Raw genomic sequence first — 26,860 nt, 5'->3', positions numbered from 1 at the left:
GGTTTGTCAAGGGATTTTCGTCCCCAAAAGATGTACAATTCACGCCCCCCGCGTTCACCACGACCACAAGAGGTTCAACGTCGGGAGTCTTTGGTGAAGCCCACCTGGCAGAATGTGAATCCTGGCCAAGTATCCCCATCCACCCTCAATGCCACATTTGCCGCTGGAATGGGCGATGGTGTTGGCTTTGGGACCCAGAATCAGCCTCCGCTGGAGGTGGCCAATATGAATAATAATGCGATTACGAGTGGAAAGCAGCCAAGTATTCAGCAACAGAGGAGAGAAGTGGAACTTTATGATATTTTCTCCAAGGTACACAATATCACAAATTAATTTAAGGACAATGACGACTCATGATTTTGAAGCCTCTCCAACCGCAAAATTGAGAGAGGAAGGTGAAAGTCTATTTTCACCCACAACGAAATTTTCTCCCACACTCTGTCTATGAGGTTGATATTGGACAAGAAGTTTCTAAAGAGAATTTCCCAAGTCCTGAATAAGAGCCTTTTCACTCTCTAACTCTTTAATATCTTTCTCCTGTTGTTGAATTCTCAGCCATAGAAATAGTTTTGTTAATTTAATTGAAAGTGCAACATAGCCCGGGGGTTAATTTCGCTTTTGGCTTTCAATGACCAAATTTTCTATTTCCTATTCTATAAATATAAATACTGTTATCCCCTTATTTGATTAACAGTGACACAAAAAATAGGATATATCAAGGAATTCAAAGTTTCTCGACAACTTGTAATTTCTATTAAAAATTCAATTTTATTTAAAAAGATAGTTCAAGAAAAAATGACGAATTCGTGTATTTTATACCGCTAACGATGGAAAATTTAGCTTTATAGTTAAAACTTTTAACTTGATAATAGAAAAAACTTTAATTTGTTTCGTATTGATCTATAATTCGCTTGTAAGACTTTGAAGAAGTAAAACTTTATACGTTATGAGAATTTGAGAATTAATTTGTTTTTGATATACCTGTCCTTATTGGTTGATTGTTACATCTAAAAAAGTGTCTTTTGATTTCGATGACGACGTCATTTTGGAAATATCTCAAAAATGTTTAATACAACGTTATTGAAATAAAAATCCATAACGAAGATTTTGAGGTAGAATAATAAAAGAAAGAAAGCCCATTTCTAATCGGGGTATTATAAAGACTGATAGTAAAACTCTAGAAAAAATTAAGTACGTATACTTCAGTTGGGTCCCGGTCAAAATCCCGTAAACCAAAGTCCCGAAAGACAAAATTCCGAAAGGCAAAATCACGAAAACCAAAATTCTGAATTCTTAAAAGTAGGGGAATGTAGGCAGCCTTCGCACATTTTTTCGTGCTTCATATTCAGGACTTTTTTCTGACTAAACTAAACTGTAAAATGGGCAGTGAATTGCACAACACCAAAAAGTTCTCTGATCTTTTAGGTTTCTATGCATGCCTAGTTCACTATCACAGAATTGTTCGTTTTTCCTGGGCAGGAAAATGAAAAAAATATTTATAACGATTTGTGCGATTCTTGCCCCTGGGGGGCAGCGTTCACACGATGGCGGTTTGGGTTCGTCATTGCTTTTTCTCGAAATAAATTTTATCCACAATTAAAAATTATTTTCCGATTGTTATACTGTACCCCCGTGAACCTGCGGAAACTATTACTGCACTAAAAGAAGATATTTTAAACACATTTTTTCACATTTTCTGGAGCACTGCTTTTTCTTCCAAATGAATATCGAAAAATCGACTATGAACATTCACACGGTTCACACTGTCACTAACCGTCGTTTCATGGAGATGGGAAGGAGACTATTCGCCTGTCGAAGAGGAAATGACCACGAATGTCTCACTGTGGCTTATGAGGCTTTAGTGAGGTTATGATTTTCAAGCTGGAGTTGTCTGATAGATGTGCGAACGCTCACACATTCAGTGTTTGAAACCACACACAGTGTAGTACTTGCGAATTTTCCGCCACCGTGAAAATAATTTCCCTCCGATGCAAAAAATTATTACGTAAATATCATCTCAAGTATATTCTTCATCCACTGTGTAAGTGATTTTTTTAGAAATGAGTTTAACTATGAGAAATCAAATAAAATGTGCGCCATCAAAATTACCCATTTTGGGTCAATTTTCTATTTGTGATCCTAGCACCTAGGAAAGAAGGGCTTGGCTGCCTATTTTTACATTGAAGATAAGGTTCATAAATACTTAACTTATGGCTAAGAAATGCGGAACCAACTCTTTGGAAATAAAGAGAAAATTCGCATCGTTCGAAAGCTCACACGTGCGAAGCCTGCCTACATTCCCCTATTATAGGTACTCTCACAATTGCACAAACGCTTGCTGGGGGCAAAAGAAAATTTTCTGTGTCTAGGTAAATTATTTTCATAATTATTCATATAATTTTATCTCTTTAATGATTTTGGCTTTCGTGATTTTGGCCCTTTCGGGATTTTGGCGTTCGGGATTTTGGCTTTCGGGATTTATTTTAGGGATATTTTAAGAATAAGAAATTCAATATCACTGTCGCGATGCTATTTTTCTTGAGTATTCCAAATGAGAAAAAACTACATAACCTCCGTAACTTTATGCCTTAGCTAAATCCCCTAAATATAAATCAATTTAACCTTTCGAAAACATGTTACTACAAGTTCTTATATGCTTAAGGGCCTTGACAGACCTGAGGATTAGCCGAGAGACGGCTTAGCGTAATTATATTAGTAATAATGGTCAAACTACATTTCCATCATTTTCCACTAAGTCGTCTCTCGGCTTAAGTCCTAAGTGTGTCTAGGGCATAACATGCCCGTTGATTTTAAAATTAATATCTTGAACAGTGACTTACCTTAGAGGGGTTTGTAGGTAGTAAATGTTAGGCAGTTCACGTTGAGGTGGATCACGGTAGGACGGAAGTTGTTAGAAGGAATGTTCAGGGTTTTGGAGAATTCCGTAGTAATCAAGGTGCACATACCTTGTACCACTCGAACCGCATCTGACAATAGTAAAAAATTATATGAAATACTAAATTTGCTTTTTAACACGGCTAGTGATGTGTAGGGTCTGAACTTATATCTGTTATTTTTTTTACCAGACGATAAAAAAATATTTTTATTGATTGATGATTTGGTATTTTTGAAAACATGGCTAATTTTATAACGGATCTCCTAACATTTGATTTTGGTCAAAATAGGTCTCAAGGTCAAAGCCTAAGACCTTGGTAAGGGAGTAAGGGGGGAAACAAAAAAAAAACTAAATTTTCTACTAAATAATTCTTTTTGGTAGGGTAATGTGGAACAAAATGTCAAAACAAGTAACCGTAGATGTGGGTGACTTTGCCCCCTGCTGTTCGTAAGTTTTCCTTTAATTCTAGCACTTAAGAGTGGTTTCCTTAATCGGACATGATAGATCAGATCAGTGAAGACTGTTCCTAAGTCAGAGAACTAAAGAAAAGCTTAGGAACAGCAGGAGCACAGTCACCCCCGGGCTGGAGGCCAAAGTTACCCGCATCTGGTATTTTATATTTTCCCTGGTTCTCAGAAAATCTGAGAAGTTTCTATTTGGGACATTCAGGCATCTTTTTGCTCGAATTCTATAAAATTTTGGATATGTCCCATTCTGACTTACGTCCCTTAAAATTTTATTACCTATTTATTGGTGATATTTTGTTGGTTAGATTTAAAGAAATGCATGGGAAGTACAAAATACAGTGGAACCTCGATAGAGTCAACTAATTATTTCCAGGCCTGTTGATTCCATTGGATTTGGTGACTCTATCGGAGTCCGAAAAAAATCAATTAAAATGTGAAATTTTGATATAAAGGGGTATTATTGGTGAGGATCAGAGGCAAAATGACTCATATCCTATGCTTTAACCATAGGATATGTGTCATTTTGCCTCTGAGCTCCACATTTTATGTGTGTATTAGATAATTTATAAATTTAACACGATAGTAGAATATTTCATTAACTAAACCGATAAATTCTACACCCTCTGGTTCAAAAAAATCATATGTTTTGGCAAAATTTGAAGATTAAGGAATGTTTTTATTATTAGTAAATTTTAAGTGCAAATTACCATCCATGTGATAATATTGAAGTACATCAACGATGTTAAGACTTTCACTTTTTAAGAAGAGCTCCGGTACATATTTAATTGTTGAAAATTTTGATGCAATTAACGTTATTAATTAGAATTTATTTTAAACTTTTATTGTATGAAAGAAGATATTGATAATTGTTCTTTTCGTTATGACATAACTATGGCTCTAAACTTCACAAAAAGAGCAACAAAACCAATTTTTCTCATTTTTTTTTGTTCTGAAAAATGGGCGCTAAATGATTAGAGATATCTACTTGGGGTCTTCAGATGACCCCCTAATAAGTCAGCCTGGGGATTATTATTATGATTCTCTTTTCCTCCCTGCCTCTCTCGTTTCAGCGCGAAAATCTTTTTTTTTGTGATTACAGGAAAACACGTCATACAGGATCATAGGGCTTACTCAAAAAATCTTAAGACAAGAGAGAACAGATAAGAGAACTTTCAATCGGTCAAAACGCTTAAAATCACGAAAAAATTATTTTGTCATTTTGATTACACGGTTAATATACGAACTTTATCATAATATTGTTTTTCTTGTGTTAAAAACGTTACTGATACACCAAAACAATGATTTTAATTTCGATAAAGTCATACAATATTATTAGTTCAATAATAATGGAAAAGTTGACTCTATCGGAGTCAATTTTGGTCCAAGTTGACTCTATCGGAGTCCGTAGAGTAAAAAAATAGCTGTTGACTCTATTGGAGATTGACTCTATCGGGGGTTGACTCTATCGAGGTCCCACTGTATATTCAATTTTTGGAGCATAAGGAAATAAACATTTATGTAAAAGAAAATTATAAATTGAAAAGCTGCTCCTGTTTTATATATAATTTCTGTATAAATAAGGCACAATTCAAATTAAAATAAACTAAACTCAATATATATTAAATTATATTAAACGGCTGGAAGTAATTTTATTGGCTGATTGTATTCAGAATCAAGGATGGGAGAAAGTTTATAGAAATAAAGACTTGCAGAAGCTGTAATATAAAATAATTTACAAAAAACTACACAATCTTAATTTTACATCTAAAAACATACATGACTCTTTTGAGGTTATGAATAGTGTAACCTAAAAAATAAGCTAAATATTTGAGCGAAATATAAGATAAGCCCAGTGTTTATTTTCAAAGTAAATATTTTGGTTTTGAGTGAAATGGGTAATGTTCTTCCGAGTTTTTCTTTTGATATGTTTCACTTATTCGTTAATCAAAGAAAATTTACTTTTAATTGATTCGCTGTTCTTTGAGACACACTTTATCAAACAGCTCAAATTAGCGATAAGATGCTGAAAGTATAACGTTTGAAGGTGAAATTCTTCAGAAAACTCAGTCTGGAAAGTACTTCATCGTGGTTCATCAAGACTTTCCGAGAGATTTCCTTTTTAAATTTATTATTAAAGTATTCGAGTGAAAGATATAAAATTTTAAATGCTTATTGATTTAATGTTATTTTTTTGCTATGAGAATTTTTTTTAATATATTTTCTATTGACAAATGAATACTCATAAAATGTGACCATGAAAGTGTAATGATGGAAAAGAGGAAAGTACTAACAAGGGAATCGATTTAATAGCAAAAGAAAAAGCATAATCATAAAATTATTGCCCTTTGAGATTTTGATATCTCATCAAAAGTTTTCCTGAGTAATATAATTGGTAAAAAATATCACAAGTTTGAGGAAATTTCATCTTTGTAAAAATAGGTGATGCTTCTGGGAGATTCGGGAGTTGGGAAAACGTGTTTGCTGGTGAGATTCCGCGATGGAACATTCCTATCTGGAAATTTTATATCAACAGTTGGAATAGACTTTAGGGTAACGAAGATATCCTATCTTTATCTCAATATAGTACCAAGTGTCTGTTAAACCGTTCAAAAAGTGCTTAAATGTTTAATGTTTTTTTTGTGTGTCAAATTAAAAGTTCTTTTTAACTGTTAATCATCAAGTTTAATGGGACACTCTGGATTAGAGTAGCATTCTCTTTTGAAGAATCCCATGTCAATATTGAACTGGTGGCGAAAAACTGCTGAACAGCAGTTGAATCTCTCTCCTTCTGTCTGCAAAACTTTTCTATCTATAAGTCCCATCACTTTTCTTGATTGTTGATGTATTTTTTATATCTCAATGTGGAATGTATCTTTTGTTTCGGGGTCATGGACATACCTAAGGCTATATAAATAAACTTATGTCAAGTCCCGGAAAGTTTTTCAAAGTTTTCTGTGTATTTTTTTGTGTGTGAAAATTCTTTGTGGAACTAACTTAATTGAATGCGTTCTTGTCGTACTTCTGTAACATTTTTATCATTTCCTCAGCTCTTGATGGATTAAGGACTACAAGATGAACATAAATGATCCAGAAAATATAAGCATGAAAGAATGCTTAGAATTTTAGAGAATTTTCAAGAAATTTCATCTTCAGAATACCTTAATTTGTTAAAAGTTATGTCGCTGTTGTTACAATTAGGTGTTAATTTATTCCTTTAGAAAAATCCCTGCTATTTCTATTTTCCTAACTTTCTGTGCTCATATTTTTTTTGCAGAATAAAATAGTGACGGTAGATCAAGTGAGGGTGAAACTTCAAATTTGGGACACAGCAGGCCAAGAACGATTTAGAAGTGTGACACACGCCTACTATAGGGATGCTCATGGTAAATCCTTCTTCCCATTTCGAGTATCTATTGTGGCAAGAAAATCATTTGAGGATGCTATTGTACATTTTTCTCGTTTCTTGACAGCTCTTCTCCTACTATATGATGTAACGAACAAAGTCACCTTTGACAATACACGTGCCTGGCTAGTCGAAATCCGGGAATATGCTCAAGAGGATGTCGTTATTATGTTGCTAGGTGCGTATTTGTATTATTCCTACTTCCCTCTTTTCAAATACTTAAGGAAGCCTTTTTAGTTCGCTTATTCCATTTGCTAAATAGTCACAAAATGAAATTGATTTGGTGAACACGTGGTTCAACATGCCATGATCAAATTCATCCATTGAAAAAGCACAATTTTACCAACTTTTGGGAAAGAATTTTTTTTTACATGATGTAAACAATCGAGAGAAGAAAGGTCAAAATCAAGAAAAAGTTTTTTTTAAGCAAAATCATTAAGCATGAAGATTCCAAATTTAAGAAAACAAATATATTTTTAATTTATTTCTTCTGCCTTACTTTTAATTAATTTAATATACGAACACAGAGTTGCTTTAGGAAAGGTTTAAAACAATTTTTGTCATTTTCTTAAGTGTTTATGTTTTTTATTCGGTTTTTTCATATAATAAGTGCAATGAAGAAATATTTGTGTCTTATAACAAAAAATAGTTTTATTTCTTCCTCTTATTCTGATTGGTTAGAGACTTTGGACTGTTATATGGGCTTCAGACCTAAGGCTTAGCCATATGGTTTAATTTCTCTAGTTTCTCATCAGTCAAGATTTTTTGGAAAATTTTGATTTAGGATTGGATTATTATGGGCAAATGACCTATTACATTTTGAAAAATCAATAAAATCGGTCGCTGTTTAATGTTTTGAGACCCTGGGGAACTGGGCTAAACCTCTAGTCTGAAGACGGTCTTACGGTATATGGTCTTCTAGCATCAGAGGTTTAGCTCGGTTCCGTATATAGGGTCTTAAATTTCTAATTGACAAGTATATTAACAAAGTTCTTCAATTTTTAAAAAAAAAAAGTTCAGTTTCAAAAAGTTCAGGGTATATAATAATACAACTCATTGGGGTAGCCTGAGTTAGAAGGCCTAAACTTAGCTGTTTTTCGTTTTTGTTTTTGTTTTTGAAAGAGTAGAAAAAGACCAAGCTTTGTGAAATTTTCGGAATATGTTTATACATATTTCAAGTGCTTAAATTAATTTTTCGAAAAGAAAAACATATTACAAAATGGCCGACTTATGAGCAGTTTACTGAAGCACATCGTCTAGATAGGGTAAATGTCCTCATTCAAAACAATTTCCAGACGCTTTAACTTTGACAGAAGATTCAATACATTAAGTTCATATTTTTTCTAAAGAGAATTACATAAATTTGCTCCTTGACTCTTCCAGAATGTTACTCTTTAGTGAAAATTCTTTAAATATAATTTGAAAACTTCTTAAATACAAGAAAAATACGCGAATGTAAAATGCTTCTATTGGAAATAAATTAATCCAAATGGAGACAAGGGAAATGTTCTAATTGGAGACAAACAGTGTAATTGAAACCGCGACGAAAGGCTTCCAAAACCTTGTTGAGTTGCTCCTGAGTGCAGGATTTTTTTCTTATTCCTAGTCTTTCCTCCTTTCCCATCTAAAACAATAAGAAAATCTCTCCAAAAAAATCATATTTCTGGGGTTTCCTATTGAAGCATTTGCAGACACTTCAGAAAAACCCTTTTGTTTATGAAATAGGCAATTATTTCATTTGAAAACTTCACGTACCATTAACAATAAAGATTAGCACTTAATAATGATTAGCACTAGATAGTGAAAAGTGCAGTACTGTATTTATTTAAAGGTTAAGTCGGCCAAAAAAGGTTAGAAAACACAACATTTTCTCTGAATTTTAAAGCCGGATCATAACCGATAACTAATTTTTATTCAAAAATTATATTAGTCCTAAGTTATTTTGGGAAATATTTTGAGTGATTTATAAATCCGTTCCAATAGGTTGTGAACCTGTAATGAACCGGTTATTAACCTATAAGTACTTTTTGTGCGAAAATCAATTTTATTACTCTTAAAATTATTTTGTGGGATCTTTCGAGTGGTTTACAAATCGGTTTAAATCGGGTGAGAACCAGCAAACTGTAAATTACGCGAAAGTGATTTTGAGGTACAGTGCCCGCTTTATAATCCGGATGATTGGGAGACAATATGACAGATGTCCGCTTCGTAATCCGGATGGATTTTTTGAATTCGTTCAACGTCTCGAAAATATAATACAAGGTTTTTTTTGTAGAATTAGCATAAGAGTTTTAAAGAAGCTTAAAAAGACATAATTAGAGAATTCTATGTTATTATACTTCACTTATTAAACAAAAACATCATAAGATAATTCATTTTTATTGCTGAATACACATGAATACATGACCTCAATATTGTTTTAAATGCAACCGTCGATAACTCGTCCGGATTACGCCGATCCGGATTAGAGAGCTGGCACTGTATAACATCTAATACGGGCTTCAGACCTGAGCCTTAGCCATATGGATTAACTGCTCTAATTTTTTAACAATCAAATGTTTTGGGAAAAACTTGACTTAGGATTGGATTAATAATGACAAATGACCTATTAAATTCTGAAAAAACAATAAAAAAAGATCGCTATTTAGGATTTTAAGAACGTCGGGAACTGGGCTAAACTTCTAGTCTGAAGACCGCTTAAGTCACGAGTTCGAGCACTTCCCAAAGCTTGGGACGCTTTGCCACCACTTTTTGGTCAATTTAGAAAACGGTTTCTACGATTTCTTTCTTTTTTAGATAATCTTTTGGAGGTGGTCCAGGCGAACTTTTCGTCCAAAAATACATAATGACCTAAAAAATCACCATCTTGAATTTTTGAAGGTCTCTTTTCTATACCTAGTCAGAAGGACTACTTTTTAACCAATTTGGTTAAATTTGGATTTTTTGGAAATGTTTTGAAATTAGTAATGAATCGGTTAAATATCCTTGTAACTTGGCTTATACGGTCTGTGAACCAGTGGTTTCTGCCATTTACCTGGGGAGACCGGTTGTGAAGTCGCTTGGCAGACGCAGTGCAGTAAATTGAAATAAAATTGAATTGAATTGAATATCCGTAAATGACTTATCTTTCTCCTATTTATATATTTTGTTTGTCCGTATGCTTGTAACTCATGCCAGAACAGTCTTGAATCATCATTTCTTTACCAATTTTCGATTTTGAAATCCTTTTGTGATATAAGAATCAATTCAATTGCTGATAGACCAGTAGGCACAAAAAGATCATACGAAAAACTAATTCATGGGAAGCTCTATTTCGTGAGTTCGAAAATACTGCAAAGCTAGGACGCTTTGCCATCTCTCTTTAATATATTGAAAAAAAAATATCAAGGAAATATGCCTTTTTTAGTCTAGGTGACCCAAACCTTAAAAAAAGCTATATTTTCATATGAAGTTGTAAAGAATTCCCATTTGGATCATGTCCTGAATTAGATTATTCTACCCAGGGCCACAAAAACTGTTTTTAGTTCTTTGAATTTGGAGCTTTCAAAACTAAAAAAAATACCAATTTGTGTTTTAGAAACATGTCGTCAGCTTTGATTAAAGAGATAAGGGAGGTTGCATGTAGAAAGCAAAAGGCGCATTTTCCAAACATTTATGAATTGTATAGTCACTGAGAGAAAAAAGGGGGTGCGATTAACTTTTTTTCCTCGTAACTTTAACACTTTTTAGGTGTAAAAATATATCAACATTTTTTAATGTTAAGGGTAGAAATAACATGAAAAAGGGTAATTTTAACACATAATACACTTAAAAGGCATAATATTTACGTAAAATTAACATTTCCAGAATGTTATTTTAACCTTTTCGGATTTCTCTCAGTGGTATTTGTGTATAACTAATTTTCATAGGGGACGATGAGTTGCCTCATCATCCCCTATTCGAATTTGAGCCAAGACCACATTCTATTGAAATCATCATCTTTAATTCTAAAATCTTACTTCAATATTTTGTTATTTTCCTCAGTGAATCAGGCTTTGGGGATTTTTTTATAAGTTCATTTGAAATGTTAGATGCCAGTGATTTTTATCGCATTGATATTTCTCAGGAAATAAAGCGGATTGTGGTGCTGAGCGTGAGGTGAAAAAGGAGGAGGGTGAGCGCCTGGCGCGGGAATACAATGTGGGGTTCCTTGAGACATCAGCAAAGACAGGACTCAATGTAGACTTAGCTTTTCTTGCTGTTGCAAGGTAAGGGATATTTGGAAAATATAAATCAAATATTTACACAAAACTCAATGAGTAATTAATGTATTTTTTTCCCTGCTTTCTCTCTTTCATTTCTGCCACTCAAATAGACAATTAAAGAGTCGAAAGTCTGAATTTGCCGCAGCCGATGATGCCAAATTCAATGTACAGGAATATGTCCGTGAACATGCTCAGAGACCAACGTGTCCCAATTGTATATGAAGATTTCTTTAAATAATTTAGACTATGTCAAGGAGACAAGGGATGTGTAAAATGTAAAACTGAGCATATCACTGAATTTTACAAAAACCATTCCTGGAAAAATACAATCATTTGAGAGAAAAAACACATTAAATTTGCGATTTGGGATCGAAAATTCACGAATTTAATTCGACACCCAAAAAAAAAATAAACACGATTGATAAAAGTGAGTTTATAGTGTTTTAAAATAAATTTGATGAGAAAAGCTTTAAATGGACAAAATGGAACATTTACCATTTCAGTAGCAATTTGTGCACTGGGAAATATAATCTGCAATCTAATAGGATTTCTAACATGTTTAATCTATAAAACTATGGGGGATATTTGAAATTCTAATTGATTATGAGGATAAACCTTCAGAATAGAGAATGTTAATCAAATATTTTTTCCCCTTCCCCTATATCGCCGCCCTCTCTTCCTAAATCTATCCTGGACCATATTGTGTAAATTGTTGCTGTATAATTATTAGGTGAGAAAAAAAATCATGCGATCGTTTTAAATGTACATAATTAGGAGAATATGAAGCCAAACCAAATATAAAATCAAAAGCTCACTTGCGTAAACCCCCCCAAAAAAAAAGTAAATCATCTCCCTCAAAATATCCCAACTGGATAAAATTTCTTGGAGAAAAAGGGTATTTATGTGTTTCATTTCATCCTTTTTCCCTTGTACGTTATACAACCCATGTATTTAAATCCCCCCATCACCCCACACAAAACTAAATCATTTCATTTCACGACTGTTCTTTGAGCAATTTCTTCACGTGTGAATGAACCCTTTCAACCTGGAGGGCATTCAAAGATTTCACCTTTTCATCTTAATCAAGATTTTTGGGCCAAAATTTTGTCACCCAAACTATTTGCTACAGAGTTGATTGATTTGTGAAGGATGTTTTTAGTGAAATTTACAAAGTAGAGAGGCAAAAATTGTATAGAATTGGAGAGAATATAGTGTAACATTTAGATGAGTTGTAGAGAATTCTTGCTTAAACATTGGGCAGAGAAAAATGTAATTAAACAATGTAATGAAATATGACAAATAAATATTTATTGTACAAAAGCATTCCAAGTTGAAGTTTTTATCCATTTACAGATATTAATTTAACCATCATCTATAATGAAATCAATGCGCCAAACGGTAAGAGATAATGACTTGGGGTTTCAGGGGAACGTCCCATAAAAAGACGATCTTGATGGAATTATAATCATAACCATTGTTAATTAACCTTGCTAAACCATCTTTTAATGTGTAGAATCTACAGTTCAAGTATTTCACAAAGCATTAATCCTTTCATCATTACGTTCTTCTCATAATTGCTTGATTTTTTTCACTAGTACATTCATGATAAATAGGACAATAAGATTAAAGTTTATTCTACCGAGAAGAGGAGCCATTCTATATAACGAATCTCCGTGGCAAAAGCTGTATTTTTTGCGGCATTATGTACAGCACATTGTAATTTACCATTTTTGCCCCATTTTAGTTCAAAAAAATTATAATAATAAAATTAAGGAATAAAAGAATATCCTAATCTTGACTTTCAAAGCTCAAAAGACACATATCTCAGATCAAAGAGTAAATAAAATAAAAGTGTATTTCGAATGGAACTATTTTGATTATAAACAACAAAAAACGTTTTTTAAGCGTTTATCTCGCCAAATTGTCCTTATAGCCAAAAAGAGTGTCTTTTGATCAGTAGTCCTCTTTAGCAAAATAAATTAGCACTAAAATTAAGGGGTAACTCATATTGAGAAACACTTGTCAGTTGTCTGAGAAACGCTTAGCGAAACTCTAAGCTTTCATATAAATATAAAACACTTTTATTAGCCTTAGTATTGAGGAAATTTTGTATCCTTTACGCGTGAAATAAACTTTAAATTAAATTGAATTGAAACTCGACAATCCCAAAAATGGCATCGCGAAACCTGAGAAACCGAAGAATTGCATTGCGAAATCCGAGTAAACGAACTATAACTCTTGCTCCCAATTAAAATTAATTTACCGATTATTAGATTCAAGATCCATGAATCCACGGAAACCATCACTTCACTAAAAAGAAGACGGTCTCTAAAACGCTTTTCATCTAAGTTTTCTGAAGAACTGTTTTTCTTGCAAATGTATGTCGAAAAATCGTTTGAAATGTGAAAATTAAAATGTGACAACCCCGAAAAATAAGCTGTCATTGTCAAGTAAAAAGTGAACAACTTTTGTTTTGTGAGCGATTTCATTTTGTTTATTTACCAAAAATTTTATTTTATTTTGCTAATTTACCAAAGGATAACTCAATCCCATTTTTCTGTTAACTGGGTGTCTAAAGTTTCGCAATGAGTTACCCCTTGTTATTTACGCCCAGGGTCATTATTTTTATTCAATTTATAGTGGAAGAGCATTATGATATAAGCATTGTTTATTAATTTTTTTTATTAAAATTGAGTTTTTATTTTTGTTATAAATTCCATTATAAATATATATTTTTTTGATATTGTTCAGGAGAATTGTAAAGAATTATAATATATAAGTATTTTACCAAGCAAACTATGTTCGTTTAATTCGAAAAAAAAGAACGCATGTTAATTAACCGCATTCCTTGCAAACTTGTGCTTTACTCTACTCACTCATAATAAATTTGAATGAAATGGTCATTTTACATTTCAAAATACGTATGTTTTGTGAAGAATTTTAGCACTTTTTCAATTCTTCCAAATTCTGTTCTTGACTGTTCTTAATTCATTGCCGCGTTATGTTACTCGATTGGTAGTACCTTAAACATTAGGCTTGAGATTTTTTGGAATTTTTTATAAATTTTTTTTTCACAAATTTGAGTGTTATTCTAAAAATGTTTAAGATTGTAAAACTGTACATCCTATGGATGTTTGGCATATACAAATTGTGAATGGGTTTTCCATCGTTTTTATTATGGAGGTTCGTCATTAACGCTAAGACGGCGATGGTCGCTAAAAACTACAAATTACGCAAATTATTCATTTTTCTCTCTTGTGCTGCTTCTTATAAGAATTAATGATGAATAGTAATCTATCTACTGTTGAACACTTGCGAAATAATCGAGGAAAATTTCCGGAATTGAGGCTTATCTTGCCAACTCTCGCTACGTCAAGTGGCGCTGTGGATGAGTGAAAGTTTGCTCATTTGAGAGCAAATTATTGAAATCGTACTCGCACCCGTCAGCTTTTTAGTGACCGAGAGAAATTCACTCGCACACCACGCAGATTCTTGAGTACGTGCAGCAAGTACTTCATATTATAAAGAAGTAATTACAAAAAGATTTGAATCTGCCGGGTGTGCTTGACTTGGAATCGGTGCCGTTCTTAAAGACAGGAGATATCTATCACATCAATTTAAATTTTTGAAAAGAAACTCGGTATTAACAGTGTTAACTCTTTCGGGGTGGCAGCATATTATGCAGCAAGTCAATTTCATGATTTTTAACTGCTCGAACTCCAAGAGAGAGCAGTTTCCACTCAACTTTTTTTCAACTTTTCACCATCCTAGTTGCCAAACGGCAAGAGAGACTTCTGGTCTTCGGTGACCCCCCCCCCAAGTCAACTTTCTCTATCGAACTAACTTACCCAAATTACCCCCACCCCTTCTAACCCCTCCAAAAACATGGTTTTATGACTTTGCAAAAAATTGGCTCTGACGATTTCGTTCATTTTTGGATATGTTTCGGAGGTAGTCCAGCTGAACATTTCGTCCTTAGACACCTATCACCGGAAAAATCGCCATCTTGAATCATTGAAGGTCAAAGGTCAACCACCCTGGAGAGCCTAATTTTTAATGGATTTGGACAAATTTGGACTTTTTTGAAAGATCATTTAATTCTGAACCCCACTGCATCGGTCATAATCGGTGATGGATCGGAAAAGTAACGTTTATATCTTTGTTTTAAAAATATTGTTTTTCTTATATTGACCCATATAAAATTCAAACAGTAAGAGATATCAACTTCCGGTCTGCGATGACCCCTTCTCAAATGACCTTATCTCGAACCCAACCTCTTTAGTTTTTCCTCCTTCCCTTTCATACGTTCCCTATCCCCCAAAAATAGGTAAAAAATTAGGTTTTTCAAACTTTGCAAAAAATTGGCCCTGGCGATTTCATTCATTTTTGAAAATGTTTCGTAGTTACTCGAGATGAACATTTCGTCTTTAGACATCTATCACCGGAAAAATCGCTATCTTGAATTATTGAAGGTCAAAAGCCTGATTTTCATATAATTTGTTCAATTATTAATTAAAAGGTTATGATTTTTTTGATGCCCTTTTCTTGAAGAAAATTTTCAACTTCAAGATGGTTTTGTGGTGATTTATAGACAAATTAAATTCTACCATAATTTTATATACACCAGAAAAACTTGCGAAAAGGTATATAAGATAGAGCTCGTTCTCGGGAGTTCGAGCAGCTCACAAAGCCTCGGACGCTCTGCCACCTCTTTTATTTTTATTATGATAAATATTTATGAAAAATTATTTCAAATTTCATGATTAACTTTTATTATGCTAAGTTAAAAATTTCGATAAGAGGACATAATTAAAAAATACTAAAAATATAAATTAAAATAAAAAACAAGATTCTTATTTAGATTAAATAAAATAGAAAGTTTTATAATAGTTTTTTTTTAAAGTAATGTCTTAATTTTAGAGCACGATATTATTCCACAATTAGTTTTTTAATTATTTTTATTACATTTAGGGGGAAGTGGGGCACCTTTGTTTAATTAAAAATATCTTAGGTCAGAAATTAATCGAGCTCCTACAAATAAATCCTAGATTTGGACATCCTTATAGTGTGTAATCATCTAAAAAAAATATTTTTGTTGATTCTAAATTGCCCAAAAGACTTGTCTTTCCCGGAATGTCCATATTTTGCTTTGGGTACTCAAGAGTTCCAAAACAGACGAAAGATAATTTTTTTTTGATTCGTAATATTTTCCAGCGTTTCTAGAAACATTATCTTGTTTCTCGGATGAGTTTTTCGCATTTGAAACAACATTAACGTGTTTTTTACGTTTCCATGTGTTTTAAACGTACCTATTTTTTTAGATGCATTTTTTAACACTTCAATATTTTTATTAATAGGATCTGAAAATAGAAATTTGTATTTATCCGCATTACTAGATTGTATTTATTGTTTTATCCGCATTACTAGATGATTACAAATCTTTAAAAAGCGTCACAAAGTCACCAAAAAAAACTCATGTTTTCTGGATAATTTTTTCATAACTTATAAAAAAAAAATTATTCATTAAAAGCCTTCCTGCGTTTTTAAAAGCGTTTTCCTGTTTCTTGAATGCTTATTCAGCATCCTAGGAAGTATTTTATGTTTCCTTGTTTCCGTTTTCGTAATTTTAAAAACATTTCTCGCCTAAGAGGTTTTTGATTTCACAATGAGTTACCCTTTCGCGCTAATGGGTTAACCAATATTTCCGTTACATTACAAAATTTCATTGAGAAGTTCCTCCTTACTTTTCAACAGCGCTTGTGCACGAAATCGTCTGTGAAGTCTGTGAATCATGAGAAGAAAGGTTAATCGCTTCGGGTAAATGTTCGAAAGGTCTCCCTGGTGGAATTTAGTCATTCACGCAGTTAAACAAGCTGAAATCTTGGACTTTGCACTTCTTTGGTTATTCAGTCAGGTAGATGATATTTGCCCCATGACTGGTGAAATACCTAGTTGAATAAAATCCACCTGCAAAACGGTGTCAGAGACGAGTGTCTCTTTAAAACTTTGGCGTGAAAGTGCTCTTATAGCTCGTGAAGTATAAATTTATCGTGTTTGGGTTAACCAGGAAAATCCCAGAGGTAAATAGAAACATTTTCTGTACATTCCGATCATTCTCTTATTCTTCCTGGACCGCGATAAAATTGTCAGCTTGACATTGCGTACTCGCGTGATAAGATATTATATTAATCTTTCCAAAGAGAGTGTGTCAGTCGGTGAGAATTTGACCAGTGAAAATCATGTGGAAGTCTGCTGAAGAGACCTTAGCTCGTGAAATATTTCGTCATGCCAAGGAGTCCTCCGATGGTGAAGCCATCAAGGATGTTCGTGGGAATAGCAAAAAGGTAAAAATATTAATTAATTGCTGAAGCAGCTGAAAGTCGATGTGAGATTTTTCTAATAAACTTTCAAGGCCACGAAAGTGCGAATTGATGTACCCTGGGGACATATTGCGGGCAAATGGTGGGGCCCCAAGAATGGCCGCCCTATCCTATGTATCCATGGATGGCAGGACAATATTGGCACTTTCGATACTTTGATACCTCTGCTTCCGGAAGAATTTGGATACCTGGCTATAGATCTTCCCGGGCATGGATTTTCATCACCCTTCCCACACGGAATGAGCTACACTGCCTATGACTATATCTGGCTGATCAAACGAATTCAGGAGATCTATGAGTGGGAAAAAATATCCATTTTATGCCACTCTCTGGGAGCACTTATTACTTTTGTCTACGCCGGATTGTTCCCCGATAAAGTGGAATTTGTCATTGCGCTGGATGCTCTTAAACCAAAAATTATGCCTGATATTGTGGATTATCTGCAAACCATGCTAGCCAATGTTGCAATAGAAGATGAGAGGAACCTCAATCCCAGTGAACCCCCTAGTTATACCTATGATGAACTCGTGGAGAGATTGCACATTGGCACCTTCAAATCCATTTCGCCAGAATACTGTCCCTACATTCTCAGTCGCGGCGTCCGGAAGTCCACCAAATATCCCGATAAATACTATTTCAATCGTGACGGACGCCTAAAATACTTAAAACATCTCCTAATCAGCCAGGAGAGCTGTGTAATCCTTGCCCGGAGGATTAACATTCCCTACATGTACATTAGATGCGAACAATCAGTGGTTAAATTCTGGGAAGAGGAAAAGTATTTACTGGAAGTGATTGAAGAGATGAAAAATTGCAATCCTCTCTTTGTAATGCATCAAGTCAATGGGAGACATCATGTTCATTTAACTAATCCCACAGTAGTCAGTGGAACCATCTCTGACTTTATCCGGAAGAACTACAAATCCAATGGAAAAATCAAGAGCAAACTCTAGAGAGATTTTATAAAATCTCTTCTTAAAGATGAAGCGAGTACTATACTTATTTTTTTTTGAGGACCCGATCATTCCTAATCCAGATCACGTTAGCTGAGATTATTTTTTTCAAATCAATGACGATAAACTTTAGTAAGGGGGTAATTAATTTTATTGTAAGTCAACACTGTGTATTAGGGAAAAAATATCTAATAAAATCATTTTTATGATAAAACATAAAACGAATTGTGTTCTCGGTCTTTTTAGGTAATTAATTAATAGTCAATAAAACACGGTAATAGACCTTTTTTAAACTTCTCTATTTCCTTCTTACGACGTTTCGGAGATTGGATGTGTCCTTCCTCAGGTCTACAATGTTTATGGACAATAATTAAGATACATTTTAATTTCTTTAAATTTTCTAAATTATATGAAGGACTTAGGGTAAGTGTGCCAAATTCCGGCCAACTTGCAATTTCGGCCACCTTTTTTCTTCCTCGAATTTTCATGAACTTTTAGATTTTACGTACTCCAGAGATTATACAATGCAAAAGAATAACAAAAAATGTAGCTTCGACAAGCGAGATGACGCGAAAAAGATATTGGAAGAATTCCTGAAGGGCAAGGAACTATGAGAATGAAGGTGGCCGAAATAGGGCACCAAAGCTATGTCTATATTTTTATTCATTTTAAAATGTATTAAGAATGATTTACGAGTAAATAAAGACGGTAAACTCTACAAGGTTCCAAGCAACACTCTTTCAAAAGAAAGAATAAAAAAAATCAATTTGTATTTAAAATATTACATTTCAAACTTGAGAGTTTGACGCTTGCATGTAACTATGCCGAAATTTGACACACTTACCCTAATAGTAACCATCTAAACGATTAATAATTTTTGAACTTTTATATCTACATGCTCAGGGAATTTTCTAATTGTTCTGTGGTTTCTGCTAATCATCAATATTGTAAAAATCATTGAAATTAAGATTGATTTCCTGCTCTCTTCATAACGATAATTTTTTTTTTTTTGGATTTTGCTATATACCTTGTTCAAGACATCACATTACAGAAAATAATGTTCATGAAGAGAATCAGTGTCTCCTTGCTAACACTGATTTTGTAGTAATGAATGTTTCTGTGATATTATTTTTTTTTAAATCATTGTGCTTTATTACTAAAATGAGACTAACGTATTAAACAAAAATTCACACAGAAATTATGATATTATATCGATTTTATTTAAATTTGCACAGAATCCGAGTAAAAACGATCTAAATTGCTAAACGTTTCGTTCGAAAGCTGTGAGGATTTTATATTCAATTTAAACAGTTTTGTACTGCAACTGTGCGCTCTTTATTTGCAATTTTAACCCTTTCGTGTTGAAGCTATGAGTGTATTACATACAAGTGAAATCATTTTAAGCTTGAGTTGTGCGGGATTTGAACATAATATTAACCGTTTTATGCTGAAGCAGCGTCGGTTCTATGACATAAGACCACGGCTAGGGGCGCTATTTTTAAAAATTTTATTTGATTTAAACGTTTAGGCCCAGAAGAGTGCAATATTAAAATTAAATTTTCTGAAATATTCATTTAAAAAAATATAAATTCGGCCGTTGCATCCTCGCGTATTTTAAGAAAATACTCCTAACGCAACATAACCTAAATCCCAAAGCAACCCCTATTTTATTGAGAATACACATTCTGTTGAGTTATAAAATGTATTTTGTGCAAACTTCAAAAACTTAACTGAACGGTTTTATCATACAAACGGCTAAATGTGATAATTTCGATAATTGAACTCAAAAATATGCCAGTCATTTTAAAGGTTAAGGTTAAAATAACCTAACATTAACTGTGCATTAACCTCTGTTTTTTCGGTAGGAAATAACAAAAGGTATATATGTACATGAATACGGATTGTATTTAAAAACATTTATGTATTTATAATTATATAAAAACTTCTGCACAACTGGAGTAAATGCATAGCAAAAGAAAAGGATGTTAATCAAAATTTAAATTAACCCCGAAAACTTTTGATCTTTTTTTTTCAACATTCATAAAATAAAATGCTTAATCACTCAGTAGAATTTTAACTTACTCAATTCACTATTATCATCGGATTATTATCGCGCCTTGTGTGAAATGAACTTTGTAAGACGATCTTAATATTTTGATGATATATATATAGTTAGTTATATCACAATTTGTAAAGTCTATTGGTGAATTCATAGTCATCTGATAAAGTCGTCCCAAAGATAAGGTGCTTCGGACAATTCACACAATTCCCTCATTTTCGCATTTTTCAGTGTGTCACGATTAGCAGAATTGATGATAATACTTCGTCAAGTGTTGCGGGCTGTAGGTGTCAGGCAGATCTCATTGGCACGAAAAATGACCACTTCTGTAAAGCCTGAGGCAAATGGACTTCCGGACCGAGAGGTAAGTGTTTTGCAAAAGAATTAGGAATCACTGAGGAATTGATCAATTCGGGGATTTCTAGGTGCAGGAATTTACGTTTAGTGTACCTTGGGGAAATGTGGCTGGAAAATGGTGGGGTTCCAGAAATACTCGCCCAATTATCTGCCTCCACGGATGGCAAGACAATGCTGGATCATTTGATACTCTGATCCCCTACCTACCGCCTGAATACAGCTACTTAGCTCTAGATTTACCTGGACATGGACTATCATCACGTATTCCAGATGGAATGCTCTACAGTTGGGTGGACATCAGTCAGAGTTTGCGAATCTTAGCGGACCAAGAGAAATGGGAGAAAATCTCCATTATAGCGCATTCACTAAGTTCCTTAGTAGGTTTCTCCTACAGTGCATACTTTCCTGACAAAGTGGATCTAATGATTGGAATTGACGCCCTAAAGCCTCATATTAGGCCTCCAGAGAAATATATTGCAATGGTCCAGAGAGGTTTTGAGGCATTCTTCTTAGCCGATAAGCGCAATCGTGAACACTCCGAGCCTCCTAGTTACTCATTTGACGATATTGTCGAACGTCTTCACAAGGGAACCAATGGATCAGTAACCAAAGAAGCCTGTCCCTATCTCTTAAAACGAGCCCTGGCAAAGTCCTCAACTGATCCAGAAAAATTCTACTTCACTCGCGACAATCGTCTCAAGGGTTTCAACTTTGCCAGTTTCTCCCAAGACATCGCCATTGAGATGACCAAGAAAATAAAATGTCCCTATATGTTCATCAAGTGCACAAACTCAGTCTACTACGAAGACAAGAAGTACATCGAAGAGATTATACAAGTCTTCCGGGAGAACAATCCAAACTTTGAGTATCATAAAATTGAAGGGAAGCACCATGCTCATCTCAATGAACCTCACAAATTCTCCGATCTTCTATCCCAATTTATCAGAAAACATCGAGCTGTGTAACCATGATTTTTCTATAGCTCAATGGTTTTTAAGCTTTGTCTACCAGAAATGTGTGTTAAATTATTCCAAACCTTAGAATTCTTTTTTCAAACTTTTTTTCAGAAAAAAAGTTGACCCAACAACTCAAATTTATAGACACACAAATTGATTTTTTTTTGTGAATAAATTTGTTATTGTTAATTTATTATATTGTGGCTTAAATAAGTTCTGTACCTTGCAGAGAAATTTTCCTCTATCAATTCCAAAAAACAATGATCCTGATTTTATTTGGCAAAGAGGCTATCTTATATCCAAAATTAGGTTATGTGTAAGTGTAACATAACCGCGAAAAATATAACTGATTGACTTTTATAAGGACATCTAAGACTTTCTTGCATTATTCAGAAGATTCATAAAAAAGGTTTTTTGGAGTTAGGAATATTCAAATTTCCGAATTCCATACACAATTGAAAAGAAAATCATGCTCTGAAATATGCTTAATTTTTTAGGTTAGATACAAAATAACCTCAAATATAAAACAAAATATTTTTTAACGATGTTCGGAAATTTGAAGACTTGCAATATTTTTTTTATGGAATATTTTAATTGTTCAGTATCTCTAAATGTTTTTCATTTAATATTTAATTCAGCTTTTTATCGTAACTGCATTACTGATCAAAATTTTCTTGAAAAAAAAAATCCGGAATTTTTGAACTTTTAGGTTAGGGCTAATATAACCTATAAATTTTATTTTTTTACCAGCTGAGTATGAGAATTGGTCTTATCTTGCCTGGATTTCTTATACTTACATTGAGTTTTTAATGAAAAAAAATAGTAAGAACTGCCATTTTTCTAAATTATTTTTTTAAAGTATTTATGTTTCTTTTTTTTCAAATAAGACAAAATGATACTTTGCTTTTATCAGTATCCTCTGTCGGGGCAAAGGGAAATTTTCTGTGTTTTGGGAAATTTTTAGTTTCGTCCTTTGGGGCAAAGGGAAATTTTCTGTATTTTGAGAAGTTATCGGTATTTCCTGTCGGGGCAAAGGGAAATTTTCTGTGTTTTGGGAAGTTTTCAGTTACGTCCTTTGGGACAAAGGGAAATTTTCTGTATTTTGAGAAGTTATCAGTATCGTCTGTCGGGGCAAAGGGGAATTTTCTGTGTTTTGGGAAGTTTTCAGTTTCGTCCTTTGGGACAAAGGGAAATTTTCTGTATTTTGGGAAGTTATCAGTATCGTCTCTCGGGGCAAAGGGAAATTTTGTTTTGGGAAATTTTTAGTTTCGTAATTTTGGGCAAAGGGAAATTTTCTGTGTTTTGGCAAATTTTTAGTTTCGTCCTTTGGGACAAAGGGAAATTTTCTGTGTTTTGGGAAGTTATCAGTATCGTCTGTCGGGGCAAAGGGGAATTTTCTGTGTTTTGGGAAGTTTTCAGTTTCGTCCTTTGGGACAAAGGGAAATTTTCTCTATTTTGAGAAGTTATCAGTATCGTCTGTCGGGGCAAAAAGAAATTTTCTGTGTTTTGGGAAATTTTTAGTTTCGTCCTTTGGGACAAAGGGAAATTTTCTGTGTTTTGGGAAGTTTTCAGTTACGTCTGTCGGGGCAAAGGGGAATTTTCTGTGTTTTGGGAAGTTTTCAATTTCGTCCTTTGGGGCACAGGGAAATTTTCTCTATTTTGAGAAGTTATCAGTATCGTCTGTCGGGGCAAAAAGAAATTTTCTGTGTTTTGGGAAATTTTTAGTTTCGTCCTTTGGGGCAAAGCGAAATTTTCTGTATTTTGAGAAGTTATCAGAATCGTCTCTCGGGGCAAAGGGGAATTTTCTGTGTTTTGGGAAATTTTTAGTTTCGTCCTTTGGGATAAAGGGAAATTTTCTGTATTTTGAGAAGTTATCAGTATCGTCTGTCGGGGCAAAGGGAAATTTTGTTTTGGGAAATTTTTAGTTTCGTCCTTTGGGATAAAGGGAAATTTTCTGTATTTTGAGAAGTTATCAGTATCGTCTGTCGGGGCAAAGGGAAATTTTGTTTTGGGAATTTTTTAGTTTCGTAATTTTGGGCAAAGGGAAATTTTCTGTGTTTTGAGAAGTTTTTAGTTTCGTCCTTTGGGCCAAAGGGGAATTTTCTGTGTTTTGGGAAGTTTTTAGTTTCGTCATTTTAGGCAAAAGGAAATTTCCCGTATTTTGGGAAATCTTTAGTTTCGTCCTTTGAGATAAAGGGAAATTTTCTTTGTTTTGGGAAGTTATCAGTATCGTCTGTCGGGGCAAAGGGAAATTTTCTGTTTTGGGAAGTTTTTAGTTTCGTCCTTTGGGGCAAAGGGAAATTTTCTGTTTTGGGAAATTTTTAGTTTCGTCCTTTGGAGCAAAGGAAAATTTTCTGTGTTTTGGGAAGTTTTTAGTTTCGTACCTTTAAGCAAAGGGAAATTTTCTGTGTTTTGGGAAATTTTCAATTTCGTCCTTTGGGACAAAGGGAAATTTTCTGTGTTTTGCGAACTTATCAGTATCGTGTGTCGGGGCAAAGGGAAATTTTGTTTTGGGAAACTTTAGGTTTCGTCATTTTGGGCAAAGGGAAATTTTCTGTGTTTTGGTAAATTTTTAGTTACGTCCTTTGGGGCAAAGGGGAATTTTCTGTGTTTTGGGAATTTTTTAGTTTCGTCCTTTGGAGCAAAGGAAAATTTTCTGTGTTTTGGGAAATTTTTAGTTTCGTCATTTTGGGCAAAGGGGAATTTTCTGTGTTTTGGGAAATTATCAGTATCGCCTATCGAGGCAAAGGGAAATTTTCTGTGTTTTGGGAAGTTATCAGTATTTCCTGTCGGGGCAAAGGGAAATTTTCTATTTTTGGGAAATATTTAGTTTCGCCCTTTGGGGCAAAAGGAAATTTTCTGTTTTGGGAAATATTTAGTTTCGTCCTTTGGGGCAAAGGGAAATTTTCTGTTTTGGGAAATTTTTAGTTTCGTCCTTTGGGGCAAAGGGAAATTTTCTGAGAATAGGGAAATTTTTGTAAAGTTATAAAATATACTTATTGAGCAATAAAATGCGTAACCAATTCAATTTTTTAGAGAATAATTTTTATTCTGCACAGAAAATCTTGCTCACTTACCTTAGAAAATACCTCTCTCAATCGACGTCCATTCGGCCAGCCGCTGGAGCTCCTTTGGCAGGAAGTTCTGTCTTGAGGCATTCCTGATAAGTCCATTTGGGGAAGATTCTCTTGTACAGTTGCAGATAAACGGTATCGTAGGATTTTAGTTGCCCATCGAAGCGACATTTCATGTGTCCATGAGTTCCCAGACTCTCCCTGATGTGTCCCATCCTGCCACACTTTGTCCTCAATTTAATGGGTTTGTAGTAGTTAACATCTTCGCAGTTGAAGAACATAAATCTGATAACGGCAAAATCCTTGTAGATCTTCAACGGATGCCCACTGAGACGAATCCGTTTGAGGACTACGCGATTGGGATCGCAGGTTAGTAGACTTCCGGCAGCTACGAGTGAGACACTCGAGTCCGGATTGGAGCGGAAGCACATAACTGTAGCCGGTGGGTATTGGATGGGAGCATAGAAGCTGGCCACAACAATTTCATTGGGCCTGAAAAACTTCTCAAATTTGAATTTGTTGCCGTGCGTGTGTTCGCTGAAGATGGGATTTGTGATGAAGCGTCGGTAGCCACATTGGATGATCAGTCTCTCTTTGGACTCAATGGGAATCTCAGATTCTGGAGTTCGGCGTAAGACACAATTCACCAGGGACATTTTGTGCTCATGGGGCAGCAATCCGTAGAGGATAAAATTCTCACTGTCCTGCGCTGAGCTGAAAGCCTCCCAGAGACTCTGTTGGACTCCCTTAATGTGGACAGTGACATAGAGTCCAGCTGGGACTCCAAGGACATTTTCTGCTTCCTTCAGTTCAAAGCGAGCTCTATTCCGGAAATTTTCAAAATTATAGATCCTGCTGTAGTCACTCGGGAGATTTTTTTCTGTATCCCATGGAGATGTCCTGAAAGACTCAAGACCCCGGTATTTCTGATACCTCAGCCTTACGGGAATATCCTGTGGAGTATCAATCTCATCTGGCCAGAGTTTATCTGTCCGGGCAGCCTTCATCTTCTCCAGGCTCCTTTTTTCCTCCTCAAAGTCCATCTCATTGTCATACTTAGCAACATCCGAGACACCTTCCTCCTCTGTGATCTCCTGATACCCTTCATCGTCCCCATTTTGAGAGCCTTCATCCTCCATTTCGGCATTTGAATCGACTTCCGAGGCACATGACATGAAATCGTCATCATCATCGCTAGATCCTTCCTCACTCTCATCTTCATCGTCCACTTCTTCCACATCCGGAATCCAGGCTGCCGTATAGCTGTTCATGCCCACGGGAACCCTCTTTATGAGCTTTTTGGGCTTCTCTGTCGCCTCCTCTGTCACATCTTCAGATTCCTCTTCCATTTCCACTTCATTCAAGACATTTTCCCGGTCCAGAGGTGTCTGCAGCTTCTCATCAGCCACAGCAAAAACCTTCGTTGCAATCTCCTGGTCGATGTTCCTCTTGTCAATTGGATAAGGATCTGTTGTCACGTCAATCTGAGCCATCTGAAAGTCTCCCAGACCAGGAATGTACACCAATCTATTGACGTCCAGAGGAGTTCCTCTCAAATATCCCGTCACCTTTAGCACTTCCTGGCAATAATCCACTTTGTCAGCATACAAATGAGGACGACACATCCTATTCTTCAATTTATTCTTCTTCTGCGCCCCAATCTTCCTCAAGAGATTCAGAGCATCAGAATTCGTGTCTAAAGTCACAAGTTTCTGATCCGGAATAAGTTTTTCCACAATTTTCTGAATTGAGGATTTCATGGGGATCCTTTTCTTCGGCGCAATCGATTCGAGATCCTGCAGGGCAAAAGTCGGTGTTGGCAGGCCCTGTGCCATGGCCATTTGAAAGATTCTAGAGCCCCATCTATCCATAATCTCTCCTTCCGGATTATTGGCAGAAACAATGAAGATTGTAGTGTCAGCTACTTTGAGATAGTCCAAAGCTGTGAATTCATTACCTCGTCCCACCGGGGGCACAATAAATGAAAACCTCTGTTTAAAACGAGGCACGCTTGAGGAAGGAAGGCCGCGTTAGGAAAATTACACAAAAACCTGCAAGAAAACATTTTTAC

The 26,860-nt window shown here is 34.7% G+C and overlaps 4 protein-coding genes across 17 annotated transcripts in view; 3 read left to right on the top strand and 1 right to left on the bottom strand.

The window, feature by feature from the left end:
- Positions 1-12,333, top strand: part of LOC129804479 (ras-related protein Rab-37) — a 31,000-nt gene extending 18,667 nt beyond the window's left edge. For 3 of the 4 annotated variants that reach the window (XM_055851813.1, XM_055851812.1, XM_055851811.1), the window contains exons 4-7: positions 6,638-6,746; positions 6,834-6,944; positions 10,872-11,013; positions 11,121-12,333. In XM_055851813.1, the coding sequence (XP_055707788.1) occupies positions 6,638-6,746; positions 6,834-6,944; positions 10,872-11,013; positions 11,121-11,232 (474 nt within the window). In that variant the 3' untranslated portion in view covers positions 11,233-12,333. Of the gene's footprint in view, positions 1-7; positions 313-5,802; positions 5,914-6,637; positions 6,747-6,833; positions 6,945-10,871; positions 11,014-11,120 lie in introns of those variants that run through there. The other variant, XM_055851810.1, reaches the window with a different exon arrangement.
- Positions 1-26,860, top strand: part of LOC129804471 (heparan sulfate glucosamine 3-O-sulfotransferase 5) — a 271,187-nt gene that overhangs the window by 185,675 nt on the left and 58,652 nt on the right. The gene's annotated exons all lie outside the window — the stretch shown is intronic.
- Positions 1-26,860, bottom strand: part of LOC129804452 (pre-rRNA-processing protein TSR1 homolog) — a 59,411-nt gene that overhangs the window by 31,990 nt on the left and 561 nt on the right. For 7 of the 9 annotated variants that reach the window (XR_008751986.1, XR_008751988.1, XR_008751989.1 and 4 more), the window contains exons 3-4: positions 24,793-26,799; positions 2,841-2,987 (exon numbers count right to left, since the gene is read on the bottom strand). Coding sequence is in view for 2 of the 9 variants with exons in the window: in XM_055851769.1 (XP_055707744.1) it covers positions 24,810-26,799 (1,990 nt within the window). In the remaining 7 variants the exon portion in view is untranslated. Of the gene's footprint in view, positions 1-2,578; positions 2,988-24,738; positions 26,800-26,860 lie in introns of those variants that run through there. The other 2 variants (XM_055851769.1, XM_055851767.1) reach the window with 2 other exon arrangements.
- On the top strand, positions 16,764-21,911 carry LOC129804474 (probable serine hydrolase). Of its 3 annotated transcripts, none has more exons than XM_055851801.1 (3): positions 16,764-17,090; positions 17,211-17,354; positions 17,423-18,564. In XM_055851801.1, the coding sequence occupies exons 2-3, from the start codon at positions 17,250-17,252 to the stop codon at positions 18,341-18,343; spliced, it is 1,026 nt and encodes a 341-aa protein (XP_055707776.1). In that variant the 5' UTR covers positions 16,764-17,090; positions 17,211-17,249; the 3' UTR covers positions 18,344-18,564. The 3 variants fall into 3 exon arrangements, with proteins under 3 accessions (XP_055707776.1, XP_055707778.1, XP_055707777.1); XM_055851803.1 differs by lacking the exons at positions 17,211-17,354; positions 17,423-18,564 and adding exons at positions 20,634-20,766; positions 20,828-21,911 and having other exon boundaries at positions 16,765-16,924; XM_055851802.1 differs by lacking the exons at positions 17,211-17,354; positions 17,423-18,564 and adding exons at positions 20,634-20,766; positions 20,828-21,911 and having other exon boundaries at positions 16,771-17,090.

This window comes from Phlebotomus papatasi, chromosome 2 (assembly GCF_024763615.1).
Source record: "Phlebotomus papatasi isolate M1 chromosome 2, Ppap_2.1, whole genome shotgun sequence".
Classification (NCBI taxonomy): domain Eukaryota; kingdom Metazoa; phylum Arthropoda; class Insecta; order Diptera; family Psychodidae; genus Phlebotomus; species Phlebotomus papatasi.
This window is presented reverse-complemented; position numbering and strand designations above follow the sequence as displayed.